The sequence below is a fragment of the Cololabis saira genome, chromosome 13 (genome assembly GCF_033807715.1).
Source record: "Cololabis saira isolate AMF1-May2022 chromosome 13, fColSai1.1, whole genome shotgun sequence".
Taxonomy (NCBI): Eukaryota; Metazoa; Chordata; class Actinopteri; order Beloniformes; family Belonidae; genus Cololabis; species Cololabis saira.
This window is the reverse complement of record NC_084599.1, coordinates 5,955,968-5,969,862: the sequence shown is the minus strand read 5'-3', so window position 1 is coordinate 5,969,862 and position 13,895 is coordinate 5,955,968. Positions and strand designations below refer to the sequence as shown.

At 42.8% G+C, this 13,895-nt stretch overlaps 2 protein-coding genes across 4 annotated transcripts in view; both read right to left on the bottom strand.

Annotated features, from left to right (window-relative positions):
• LOC133458010 (excitatory amino acid transporter 5-like) overlaps positions 1–3,197 on the bottom strand; it is a 35,787-nt gene extending 32,590 nt beyond the window's left edge. For both annotated transcript variants that reach the window (XM_061737464.1, XM_061737465.1), the window contains exon 1: positions 2,844–3,197. In XM_061737464.1, the coding sequence (XP_061593448.1) occupies positions 2,844–3,092 (249 nt within the window). In that variant the 5' untranslated portion in view covers positions 3,093–3,197. The remainder of the gene's footprint in view (positions 1–2,843) is intronic.
• Positions 3,198–4,492: 1,295 nt separating this feature from the next.
• Positions 4,493–13,556, bottom strand: LOC133458029 (uncharacterized). 2 transcript variants are annotated; one of them, XM_061737495.1, is made up of 4 exons: positions 13,425–13,515; positions 10,672–10,877; positions 10,152–10,462; positions 4,493–4,949 (listed from the first exon to the last, which is right to left on the bottom strand). In XM_061737495.1, the coding sequence occupies exons 2-4, from the start codon at positions 10,823–10,825 to the stop codon at positions 4,608–4,610; spliced, it is 807 nt and encodes a 268-aa protein (XP_061593479.1). In that variant the 5' UTR covers positions 10,826–10,877; positions 13,425–13,515; the 3' UTR covers positions 4,493–4,607. The 2 variants fall into 2 exon arrangements, with proteins under 2 accessions (XP_061593479.1, XP_061593480.1); XM_061737496.1 differs by lacking the exon at positions 10,672–10,877 and having other exon boundaries at positions 4,494–4,949; positions 13,425–13,556.
• Positions 13,557–13,895: the final 339 nt, after the last annotated feature.

The window sequence follows — 13,895 nt, the reverse complement described above, 5'->3', positions numbered from 1 at the left end:
TTTAATTGATGTAGAGTCGTGGGGCAAGAATATTGCAGTTGTACTTTTACTTTTTATTCCCCCATTAAAAATCGTTCAGTATAACTAAGAGACACTAGCTAAATTTCAAAAAGCAAAACTACTTCCAGGCTCCTGGTTTCCTCTTTTAACTGATAATGTTAGATGGGTTGGGTTTATAAAAAGAATTCCTGCAGAAAACTGTTAAAAGAGTAAGTTAATTTTATTTTTTATGTTTTATTCTTAAATATGTTTTGATAGGTGTTTATTTTGAACAAGACAGCTGTACTTTGCAGAGCCCTTTAACTCTGTTTAACTTTCTTTAGCTGGTTTAAACATGAAAGTCAAGAAATGCAATTAGCACCGACACAGAGCTGAAAGGCAAAGCTGTTGATTTACATTCAAATCCTCACCTCTGCTATTAACTGTAGGTTGTAACCAAAAGTTGGAGGTAATTTAATTGAAGCGGCCAAAACAAGCTTCTCTGAAGACAGGCTGGACTCAGCCTTCAGGACAGGATGGGTGAAGAGCAGAGGACAGCCGATATTCCTCCATGATGACAGGAGTAAGCTGATGTGGTTTGGTCATTTGGAACCCCCTCTGACACTCGTGAATTTCCTAAAGAGTGGCTTGAATCCAAATTTTGATGTCAGTTACCGGAAAATTTTATTTTTATTTATTTTAACTAAGCTTAGCTCAAACTGACCTGTGATTCTAACTGATGTTAAATTCATTCAAAATGAATCCTTTCCATCTTCATTTCATATGGTCATCTGAAACCAACCTCCCCCTGCGGGCTAGCTGGCGGCTAGTGGCCTGGTTCATCAACCTGGAATGTCTTTTCCAGGTCTGAGGTGTCAGTCAGTGGAGACAGTTACAGCTGGAGCAAGCGCCCTGTGAGCCAAAAGCCACCGGGCCAGCTGTGCCCCAGTTACCCCCGAGTAGCATCCTTCAAAATACGTACAAATCAATAATACAAATCAATAATACAACCCATTTATATTTTACAAAAAAAAAAGCAATTAGAATTGTAAACTTGGCTGGTTATCTTGCACCAACAAACCCACTTTTCATTCAAAACAATACACTTAAATTCCAAGATATAGTTAATCTGAACACCACTGTGATAATATACAAGGCTTATAACAATTTACTTCCGGGCTGCAGGAACTGTTCAAGCCAAGAGAGGGCAAACATGACCTCAGGGGAACAGCAATGTTTGACACAACAGCAATAAGAACAAACACAAAGGGCAGATGCATATCTGTTTTAGGAGTAAAACTGTGGAACTCATTACACAACGACCTTAAACTAGCAAACTCAATAAAAGCATACAAGATATTATTCAAAGCAAAGGTAATGGACACATATACTGTATATAAACACAATAAGCAAACAAAGAAGAATGTACACATGCATGAGATGAAATGACAACCTAAATTGGTTTTGTCGGTTTCTTTAGCATCTTTTCACTTTCTGTTTTCAGAGACATCAGACATTCTGCAGGACCTGATAACCGACCAGTCTTCTGGTTAGTCCCGACTGGCAGATTTCAGCTGATTTTGATCTTTTAAGTCTTCATTCGCATCTCAGAAGTAAAGTTAACCGAAGGTGCTCAGTATCCACAGGAATGGATAGACCACACCCTAATTATGTATAAATCTATGGCTTTACCAAAACTGTTTTTTGTACCAGACTTAAAATATGATTCGATTTTTTTTGGTTGTTGTTGTTTTGTGTTTGTTTGTTTTGCTTTTGCTGTAAAATTTGATATTGAACAATGGACAACAATGGAAACTGACTTGACTAACTTTGACTTGACTAAAGCTGAAATAAATGTTTGTATTGCTTTGCAGAAATAAGAACTAGCAGAGCTCGACTGAAAAATGATCTGCTATCCACTAGTCTGCCACTAGCTGGGATTTCAACAGTTGTAGTCATGCAAACCTACAAGTGACTGACTTCTGGTCCCATTGGACTTCTGCTTAGAAGGATCCTGAAATGATTCTACCATTTTTGTCTTCCAGGCTGGAAATATGTGTATTTTCTGCTGTTCTGCATGTTTAGCATAGAGGTCAATGTAGATTGGCTGACGGTTGGATCCAGACCCCAGTGGTCAGTAGAAGAGGACGTGTAGGTCTGGATTGAGACCCTGGCCGGTAGAGGAAATGCATGTCTGGATCCAGACCTTCATGGCAGCGGCAGTAGAGATACGGAAACGTTTCTTAGTTCTGTGTTGGCTTCAACCCAAAAGTTGGGTGCTTGGTAGCTCCTTTACCGTAGGTAATTTTAACACCAGCCAAGATGGTGTCTTGTTCTGGTCAATGTAAAGAGCTTAAAAAAATGTCACCAGCAACCAGCTGCTCCAACCATACAAATGCTGTATTTGAAAGGAAACTGACACAAACTAGCTTCATAGTTTGGCTTAAGAAAACCTTAAAAAGCTCAATTACGCATGCAGCCAGTTTGATAGGTTTGTCTAAACATTTCTCTTAATAACTCACAAAAGGAACATCATTCCGTGTTTAGGTTTTACTACATGAATCCAGAGCTCTGTCTTCACTTACTCACTGACGTGTTACTTTTTTGTTTGGACCCCAAAAATCATTCAAATACACCTCGTCATTGCAGAGATATACTATATTGGGTATGTCTGTTTTTTTATTATTATTGTCAAGCAATAGGTGAAAGAATAGGTGTCATTGGTAGGGTTGAAGACCTACCAGGTCAACAAAGTGAGTAAACCCACCAAAGCTGTGTGGAGATTTAAAGAGGAATGAGTCAGCCGTGAGGGCCAGAGTCCTGACAGTGGATGTGAAATGAGGAAAGGAGTGGGGTGTTTGTACCTGTATTGACAGCTGAGTTCCTCTCAGCGTGAAACCAAGTGTGCAGCCTGTGATGACGGCGATGATGGACAGCGTCAACAACCCGTTTCTCTTACAAAACTGCCTCACGCTCTTCACCAAGTCTCTCTTTGACATATCCACAAAGAAGGCCTTGACTCGGTCCAAGATCGTCCTCTCGGGGTCTCCTGGGGAGAACGACCCTTGGTCGGAGCGCACCTCCTCCTCATTGGGTAACAGCAGCTCCTCCATGCCCTCAAAGGTTTCAGGGTCGTCCTTGAACAATGGGGAACTGGCGAGAGCCACCAACGAGCTAACTAACCTCTTCCACGGACGGATTAAGCGGCCGCTGATCAGAGCCGGGGCAGCTCTACAGGACAACTGCAGGCAGCCGCCTGACTTACACCACTAAGAGGCTTAAAGAGGTGGAAGAGAACCTCATTCGTCTCTGTTGTGGCATCTGGTCCTGTAGTTGTTTCCGTCTCAATCCTCCTGTGAGGTGTTTCACAGCAGGCACATCTGAGTGAGACTCATCTACATGTTTACATGTCAGGGTGACTGCACCACACTTACTCTTCTTGTTTCATAACAATCACAATCAGAATCAATGTTATAATCAACGTTTCTACAAACAAATTAGGAATTTGATTCAGCAGACTTTGTCCCTCAAGGTTCCATAAAAAGTTGAATAAAAATAAAAACATTTTTTTAAGATACAACACCAATCAAAAATGTGTATACTGTTTACAAGACAGAACCAATTTTAAGGCCTGGATAGCTCAGTGAGCACACCATATACAGAGGCTATATAGGCTGTCTGCCTGTTGCTGCTTCTATGACTTCCCTCAGCTAACCAACCAATAGGAAAGCATCATGAAATGAAGTAACCCACAGTGCGTCTACACAGCGCAGCAGCCTACCAATAACAGATACAACACAAAGACCTGTAGTTCCTCTACTGACCACCAGGGTCTGATCCAGACCTGCAGTTCCTCTACTGACCACCAGGGTCTGATCCAGACCTGCAGTTCCTCTACTGACCACCAGGGTCTGATCCAGACCTGCAGTTCCTCTACTGACCACCAGGGTCTGATCCAGACCTGCAGTTCCTCTACTGACCACCAGGGTCTGATCCAGACCTGCAGTTCCTCTACTGACCACCAGGGGCTGATCCAGACCTGCAGGTCCTATGATGACTACTATACAGCAAAATATGAAGTGATAGTAATAATTTTGAGTTGGTCGGTGCTGATTTTGTTGTTGTTTTAACACTTGCAGTGATAAAAAAAGTCTGCAAGCGTTGTCAATTAAAGGGGACCTATTATGAAAAACTGGTTTTTTCTTGCTTTAACATATATAAAGTGGTCTCCCCTCAGCCTGCCAACTCAGAGAAGGAGTAAAGCAACCAAATTCTGCAGGACCTGATAACCGACCAGTCTTCTGGTTAGTCCCGACTGGCAGATTTCAACTGATTTTGATCTTTTAAGTCTTCATTCGCATCTCAGAAGTAAAGTTAACCGAAGGTGCTCAGTATCCACAGGAATGGATAGACCACACCCTATTTATGTATAAATCTATGGCTTTACATTAAAAACAGTCCTTTATCACTTTTATTAAATAATAAGACACTGAACATGAGCTGAAAAGAGAGAGATTTATTCAATTCAAATCAAAATTTGATGATCATGTAAGTAAAAGGCTTTGGAGTCAAAAATATCAAGATCATTTTTAAACTGACAGTGAAGGAGACCACAGTGCAAAACCATTTTATTTCTGCTTCTCCTGGAATGAGGCTGCAAAGAAATCATGCTCATTCTGCATCTGCCGGCGGAAGATTTTGTGTGCCAGCTCCACCTGCTGCGGAGTCTTCAGGTGGTCGTCGAGCAGCTTCCTGTATTCTTTTTCCGGGTGCCCTTGCATGTTGTTGTTCTTCCAGGTGAAGTACGCGTTCTGCTTTTTCTCCTCAAGTTTACTGGCGAGCCAGATCCAGAGCCTGGCACAGGGAAGGAGGGAGACGGCGGAGTAAATGGGTTCCTCTCTCTCCATGATGTCTTTGTAGTCACTCAGGTACTTCTCCATGGCTGGGATCGGTTTGATATCCGACACACCCTACAGAGGCCAGAGTAGGTCACAGTAGAGTAGTTTTAGAATAACTCACCACAGAACCAGCAGTTCTGCTGCAAAATCTTCCTTCCAAGTCTTTGACAGAAAGGAGTTTATTTCTTTTTATTTTCCAGAGAAGTGAAAAGATTGGAAATAGAAAATGCAAAATAAACATTAATCTTTGGGGGAGTGGTATCCTAGTGGTTACATAGGAGGGCTGGAGTCTGGAGGACCCAGGTTCAAGCCCCTGGATTGCAATCAAAAGTCAACCACCTTGGGCCCCTGAACAAGGCCCTTAACCCTTACTGCTCCCCAGGTGCCGTGCCATTGCATGGCGACCACTGCTACTAGTTCAACTAAAAAATGGGTTAAATGCAGAGAAAGAATTTACCCATTGTGGGAGTACTAAGGGAATCTTTATTTATTTATTATTATTTTAATTTGTCAGTTCTGTTTGAACCTTTAGTAGCAAGTAGAAACATCCAGTTTGGCCTTTTATGGCCAATTGGAAACAGTGCAGTTCCTTGAATGACCACTAGAGGCTGGATCAAACATGAGTAAACCTTAATTGTAAAAAACAGTAAAAAAAAAAAGAAAAAAAGTAAAATATGAATAAACACATGTTTAAAAAAAATGTCACCTTTAAACAACAAAAATGGTTTTGGTCTCCATGGCAACTGACATGTGAATGAGTCGTTGATTGTACTAACAGATCATGTAAGGCGGTGTTCATTCCTGGCCCTCAAGAACCCCTGTCCTGCAGGTTTTAGATGTTTCCCTACTTCCACACACCCTGATACAAGTAGCTGTTTCACCAACAGAGCTGTGCAGCCCTCAATGACAAGTTGGGGACGATGCAGGGAAACATGTAAAACATGCAGGGCAGTCTCCCTTGGGGACTGGAATTGGACCCCCCTGATCTGAGGGCTTAGCGTTTCACTTTGTGGGTAAAGCCTGGTTTTTAGATCTTTAAAAGTTTAGATTTTAGCCTAGTTCCAGTCAGGGATACATGACCCCTCACAGGGCTAGAATGTCCAGGGAGTACAATGTTCATTACCCTGGGAGAAGGTGACATGACTGTAGAAGGATGTTATCAAGGTCAGGGCGGGAACCACAAGGTTTTTATGACGCTGCAGCCATGGCCGTAGCTACCATTGAGGTCACCGAGGTCATGACCTCGGTATTTTTTTCGACCAAAAAACCCCAAAAACGTTTTATTGTGAAATTACGTGGGAGAACCGAGGGAGAGTGACTCCTCTTCTCTGCGGAGACGATCTTTGACACCCGCGGGTCCGCGCGTGCAGGTCGCACTTTGTATTGGCTGCCAGAATGTGACGTGGAAGTAGAGCACGGATACTATTGGACAGAGCTTTGTTTGGGAAAGACGAGGAAAAGACTGCAGCCTGCAACGGAGGTGCCAGCACTCGGCTCAAACGTTAGCGGGAAATACAAGAAGGTACGTATAAAACATATAATATTACTGAGTGTGTGGGCTGCTTGCGTCTTGTATTTCTTTCTATATCGAAATTACATTCCATTATAATAAGCTAACCTCAGTAATCAGCGGGAAATACTCGCCTCCCGTCTTGTAACTATAGCAGAGGAATTAACAGATCAATAACCATGTGTTGCTTTTCCTCACTGACACAGAGAGACCATGAAAAGACTTCTGCAAAGCAAGCTCAGGTTTGGAGAGGGAAAGCGTGAGGAGAGTCCAAATAAAAGAGACAGAGGTGATGATGGCGGTACAATGCCCACTCTTCACTTCACATGTTAGGAAAAGCAGTGACATGATGTGTTGTATGTTTGTAAGATAACTACATAGACGTCTGTGTGTACACACACACACACACACACACACACACACACACACACACACACACACTGTGTGTCTATACATAGGATGTAAAACACATTTTGCTTATGGTAGTCAAGTTCACCACTGACTAGGATCAACTGTGGAGTCCCAACAAAGTCGGAAAGGCAGGATGTTTGAAAAAAGGAAAAATACCATGATTCCGACTATAAGAGGCAAAAACTGTCAGAGTGATGAGATGTTTGATAGAAAATTAAGTGTTGCCATTTAGACAATTCGAGGCAAATGTCGGACTGGTGGGACGTCAGAAAGCCTCCCAAGTGGGCAGGTAGGTGTTTGTGTGTTCTGTTAAAAGTATATGATACATTGACAGGAGACCAACATGGACAGCAGAGAGGAGGAGAGGTGGAAGAAGGAGACAAAGACGGACAGCAGAGTGGAGGAAGCCAGGCTGGGCGAGACATGAGAGGTGAGATACCTAATGTCAGCCAAAGAGACACTACATTAATTAGATAGAGAGTGAGAAAAACTTGTGTTTATGTTCTGTTATTTTGCCGTAAGGAAATGAACATGGACAGCAGAGTGGAGGAGGACAGGCTGGGAGAGAGGTGACAGGAGGAGGCACTCTACATGAATTGGATCCTGCAAAGTTAAAAAACAAACAACTGACGGATGAAGAGAAGTACTACTTACTACTAAAGAATAAGTGGTTCAAACAAAACCATACATACCCACAAACACAGTCAGGTCAAAGGAAATTACGCTATTGTGTGACATGGGAGGCGAAATATCCTTGGCTAAGATATTCAGTTTCTGAAGATTCTGCCTACTGTGCTATCTGCATGTCATTCAGCAGAAAAACAACAAACGCCACGTTCATAAACACAGGATTTAGAGACTGGAAAAATGCTGTTGGGGAGAAGCGTGGAATTATCTCAAACCACAGCTGTAGTCCAGGGCACCTAAAGGCCTCAGAATTTGCTGATAACTTTCTGTCAGTTGCACAAGAGCAACAGAAAAGCATCAATTCTGCTCTGAGTAAGGCCTATGACGAGAGGGTTAATAGGAATCGCAAAGTTCTCCTTTCCATCCTAGACGTTCTAATCAGTCTAGCTCAGAGGAACATAGCACTGCGTGGTAGCTGGACAGGAGAAGGTGAAGATGGCAACTTTAACTATTTCCTCAAATGGAAATCTATCTTCGATGATGAACTGAAACATCATCTTGAGACAGCACCTGTAAATGCCAAGTACATAAGCCCAACAACTCAAAATGAACTAATAGCCTGCTGTGAAGCTGAGATTCGGGAGGACATAGTTAAGGAAATAAAAAAGGCCAAGTTTTTCACAATACTTGCAGATGAAACAATGGACGTGAGTGGGACGGAACAACTGTCTATCTGCATTTGCTACTTAAAGCATGACAATGGAGCTGAAATATCTGAGGAGTTCTTGGGTTTCTGCCCTCTTGCCAAACAAGATGCTGTATCTATTACAGAAGCCATCCTCTCATGTTTGGAAAACTGGGGTCTGGAGATTGAACATCTCAGAGGGCAGGGATATGATGGAGCCAGCACCATGAGTGGGCATCTGAGTGGAGTACAGCAACACATTCGAGAGCGTCAACCACAGGCACTATACACACATTGCAGAAGCCATGCACTCAATCTTGTGGTAGTCCATGGATGTTCTGACATCCCCCTCATCAGGAACACCATGTCTACCATTGAGAATGTTGCAGTTTTTTTCTCTGCATCTGCTGTCAGGAAGAACATGCTACACCAACAACAACAACAAGGAAGCGAGGAAACACAGGCAAGTCACAAAAGAAAAACTGCAGGCATCCCACTTATGTCAGACACACGCTGGGGCAGCAGAGGGAAGACAGTGGGTGCTTTTCTCCATCACTTCAATGCAGCCCACTCTGCACTCACAGAAATAGAATCAGGAACATCATCAAACTCTAGCAAGGCCAGCAACCTACGCCACAGTATAGAGTCATTTGATACAATTGTCACTGCAGTCACAACAGACAAAGTTCTAGGCTACATCCAGCCATTGACTAACGAATTGCAGTCACCAAATATTGACCTCATGACTGCCTACAAAGAGGCCAGAGATGTGGCTCACGTCATTTCTGAACTGAGGAATGAGGAGGACTTCAGTGAAATTTATCAAAGATCAGCAGAACTTGCCAGCACCATTGGTGTGGTTCCAGTGAAAAAACGTGTGACAAATAGGCAGCAAAACAGAGCCAACACACCCTCACAGTCAATAGAGGAACATTACAGACTCAATCTGTTCTACCCTTTTCTTGATCATGTGACAAACCAACTAAACACCAGGTTTATGGAGAGCTCTGAGCCAGCTATGCTTGCTACCTATCTTATACCCTCAGCTCTGTCCAAGTTCACACATGAAAAGCAACAATTAATGGTGTCATGGTACAGAGAAGACCTTCCTGAGCCAGACTCCATCAACCAGGAGATTCACAGATGGAAGGTAAAGAACCCAACATCTCAAACAGCACTGCCATCCACAGCAAAGGAAACCATGGATCTCATAGACATGCAGTACTTCCCCAACATCCGCTGTATCCTCTCTATCTACCTCACACTTCCAGTGACCACCTGTTCATGTGAGAGGTCATTCTCTGCATTGAGGCGGTTAAAGACCTGGCTGCGATCAAGCATGGGCAATGACAGGTTATCTGGACTTGCAATGATTCATGTGCACAAAAAAAGAACTCTGGATTGTGAAAACGTTCTCAGGCGCTGGGATGCATCTGGACACAGACGAGTAGCACTGGCGTTCAATTAAAAGGCAGGTAGCATATATAATAAATAAACTTTGAAATATTATTCATTTAAGGCTATTCATATGTTTGTAATAGACATTGTGTTAACAGTTAACATTCATGTGGGCTAAATAATGTGATTTCAGTGATTCTACTGATAGATTTGTGTGTATTATAGTTTGTTTTGTTAATTTGTTGATAGGTAACCAACATGGACAGCAGAATGGAGGAGCGGTGGAGAACTGGAGGAACATGATCTATGTGACAGCGCTGGCCCGACCCCCCGACTCCTCCCATGACCTCGGTATTTACAAAATCCTGGCTACGGCCCTGGCTGCAGCCACAACCTGACCGTTTACAGCCTGGACCCGTCCTGGCTTATCCAAAGGTGGTCTTGCCAACATACCTAAACTGTTTCTTAAACTAATATGTTTGTCATCTTTTAAGCAAAAAATGTCTACATGGATGTCTTTTGGAGCCGTCCCTAGTGGTCAATACAGGAAATGTACATATTGCCACTTTGGCGTTGGCATTAGTTTAGTATTCCAGATGTGGTATCTGTGCAGAATATAACTGAAGTCGTGATGGTTTCTTACACAGAGGTTGAACTGCTTCAGCGTGTCATCAGCGTAGTTCTTGTAGCTCTTGTATCTGGCCTTCATGAACGCATGGATGTAGTCTGGCATGTCCCCTCTCTCGCTCATTGTCTTCAACATGTCTGTTACCTTCACCAGGTAGTTGATGTCCTGGATCGTGAACGTGACGTAGTAGTCCGCCTGCAGGTCTCCAGACTGCATGTGCTGTAGAAACGGTGTCTTCAGGGTCTGCTCAGCGATGTCCTGGTTGTTGACCCACAAGGAGTCATAGATGTCCAAGACAACATCCTTGCTGCATGAGAGTTGGTGAGCTGAGTAATCAAGTACAACAGAACAGATTGATTTTACATGATTGATGATTGAGTCAAAACTGCTTTATTATCCCTGAATAAAGACCCAACAGAGCATAATCATCCTTATTTTAAAGATAATATATCTTCTTTTGCTGTCAGGTGTACGAACAGACTGCTTTTCCAGCTCTGGGTTGGATCTAGTAGGTTCCAGGCAGAGAGTGTCGCACCGTCACGTCTGGTCCATGAGCTAGTGGCCCACCGTCCTCCGGTTGCCCTGACGGAGTCACTTTTACTTCCAGAATGTTCCAGGTTGCTCCTGCCCTCTGGGAGGAGATACCGGAGCCTCGGGGCTCCCACCACCAGACTGGCAAACAGCTTCATCCACCAGGCCGTTAGGAAGCTGAACTCTCTCCCCACTCTCCCACTCCTCTGCCTTAAAACATTTTAAAACATTTTAAAACACTTTCTATATAGTATTTTAACTATTTTTTACGATTTAACTTAATTTTACTATTTTTTATTTTACTATTTTTATCTTGTTTATTTTATTTTTATCTATTTTATGTCGGACAAGAAGGGAACGTACTTTCTATTTCTTGTATTTTATGAAAAATTGACAATAAAAATGACTGACTTTGGCTTTGAGTTTGGCTGGTCTTGCAGCTAACCGCTGGCCAAACAAAACTTGCGGACATTGACAGCAGAATATTCGGTTTGGGGGTGAAACAGACGCCAGGTCAGTATCTTCTCCTTCTCCTTTCGACTTTTCCCTTCAGGGGTCGCCACAGAGAATCAGTTGCTTCCATCTAGACGCCAGGGGCCTCATTTATAAAAGAGTGTGTAGGATTCATACTAAAAGTGCACGTAAAGCCAAAAGCCGAGAATGGCGGGCACAAAAAAAATATTGATTTATAAAACCGTGTGCACGCACATCTGCACGCAATGTTCGCTTTATAAATCACTGTCCAGCTGGAAGGTTGCGCAGCTAAATTCGCCTCATATCCCGCCCTCTACACGCCCACTTTTTACCATAGATGGGCAATGCAAAGTAGTATTTGCATATGAATGAGCCTGCTGAGCATGCGCAACGGCTTCCTGCAGCCTGTTAGACGTCAGGATGAATGAGACGCATGATGAGACGTGTCGAGCCACCGTGCCACTAAATTTCACGGAGACTGGGAACGAGATGTTGTTGATGAGGTGGAGGACAGGAAAACCACATTATTTGGTGGTCACAGTAAAAGTACAAATAGTATATAAATAGTATTAAATAAAGCGAGTGTAAATAAAACGCCATGAGGTGCAAGGATGCAATTTCCACTGTGAACAGGGGGGACATGTCCCCCCCACTTTTCAAACTCATGTTTTTGTCCCCCCCCACTTTTTACAGTTTAAGAACTAACGGTAGGCTCAGCCTGTAATTGCAAATCATCAAGACACATCAAGACGGGAAGGGAGCCCCGCTCCGCCTCCTCCCCTCAGTGCTGCTCAAGGCTGATTTATGGTTCCACGTTAAATTGACGCAGAGCCTACGGCATAGGTTACGCGGCCACGCGCACCGTACAGTGCGCGTGGCCGCGTAACCTACGGCGTAGGCTCTGTCGATTTAACGTGGAACCATAATTTAGGCATAATTAGGCTTAACTAGTGTGTGCGTGTCTGACAGACGTGCATGGGACAATTGTGAAATACGGAATAAAATGCGTTCCGTATTGGTTCAATATGGAACAAAACTTTTAATTCCCAATTACGTATTTCAAGGGACGGGTGGCGAGCCCACTCACCGCGGCTGCAGCTCCAGCGGCAGCTGAGCGTCCTGACTGACGCTGAGCTTCAAACACAGAGGGACAGGATCAGCACTATTATATTATAAGTCTGATGTGTGATTATATTAAGAGTATGACATGAATCTGGCTTCATTTCACCACCTCACCACCTGCGTCGCCAGTTCCCCAGATCTTAAGACTGTTCCTACGGGAGGGTCAGGGTCGGCGTAGAGATACGCACATTTTTCAGTTAGTTTTTTCTTTTTAAATCCCAACCTTTGTGTAGAAGGTGGCGCATCTTTCAAGCCCTGTTTTGTGTGCAAGCAAGCTTTATAAATGAGGCCCCAGGTCAGTGTAAAAAGTAGAAAAAAAGTAGAAAAAGCTGTAGATATGTTGCAAATTCATAAAATTACTAAACTGGTAAGTTCGCTATTTTACGAAGAAATCTTTTTTACTCTGCCATTTTAGTCACAAACAGAATCCTTTGACATATTTCAACACGGGAAACTGTTGTAAAGCTTCCTATCTGGTTAAGGAGGCTGACACCACTTCCACCTTTCAACCCAAACTTAAAACATTTCTGTTTAGTAAACCTCTAGTTAGTGTTTAGTAAACCTCTAGCTGGTGTTGGTAAACCTCTAGTTAGTGTAAACTCTAGTGTGTTAGAGTCAGTAGTCATAGCTGCAGCTGTAGAACAAGACTATAATAGTTAGTCACATAGCTTTGTTGTAGATATGCTGCTATGGCCTGTAAAAATAACCTTCTTGAGGAAAGACGAAGTTATCCTTGTTAAGATCGGATGATGTGGATTTGTGAACTTTTCATTGATTCTATTGGCTGTGAAGATTCCACAGAGCTGCCAATCATCCTGACCCACAGAGCTTTAGATATGTCCGTGTAGGAACACCCACAGCTCAGCAAGTGCTCCACACGGGAGCGCTAGAACACCCTCAAGAAGTCACTGATACAAGCAAACACTTAACTGTTTTTCACAATATTATATCTAAAAGACATTAACTTCCACTTTTTGAGCAAATTTACTGAGTGGAAACACAAATATTGAAGATATGGATGAAGAATATGGAAACCTCATGAAGGCTTCTATTTTACATCTGCCGATCAAACTTCATAAGCTTTGTGAAATTCTAACTCTTCAAATATCAAGTACATACTGTATTTGTAGAAGTAGTAAGGAGTAAAACAAAGTGAATCACCTGCTTCCATCTTCAGCTTCAGACTTGTGATCAGGTCAGACTTCCAGTCAGTCGTCTCTCGTTTTCATGAAGACACTTTCATTCTTTCATTCTCTTTTATAAAGGGGACTCTGGGTTGTACATGAGTCATCACACAAAAACAAGGAAGAAGAAAATGAATTGCTTCCTCGATATCAGGTTTCGCGTCTTGTTCCTACGAACTGACTGAAAGACAATAAAGAGGAAGGCAAACTGAGAAACCTCATTAACCCCAACCTTACCAGGCTTAGTTTAGAGATTCCTGCTCCAAAATTAAAAAAAGGCATTTCCACAGCAACTACATGGTAAACTTGATGGTAAATTCTTTCATTCTCTGTTTGAAGGGGACTCTCTGAGTTTCACGGTTGTATATGTTTGTACACGGTTGTACTTGTGAATACGAATCTGAAAGCACCGCTTTCAGATTCACAATGAAGAAAACTCACCCATAAA

Coding starts and splice junctions, on each gene's coding strand:
- LOC133458029 (XM_061737495.1), bottom strand. CDS start 10,825: ATGAAGCTGTTTGCCAGTCTGGTGGTGGGAGCCCCGAGGCTCCGGTAT. Junction 10,463..10,671: donor CTCATGGACCAGACGTGACG/GTGCGACACTCT, acceptor TTGATTACTCAG/CTCACCAACTCTCATGCAGC. Junction 4,950..10,151: donor TGAAGCAGTTCAACCTCTGT/GTAAGAAACCAT, acceptor TGGCCTCTGTAG/GGTGTGTCGGATATCAAACC.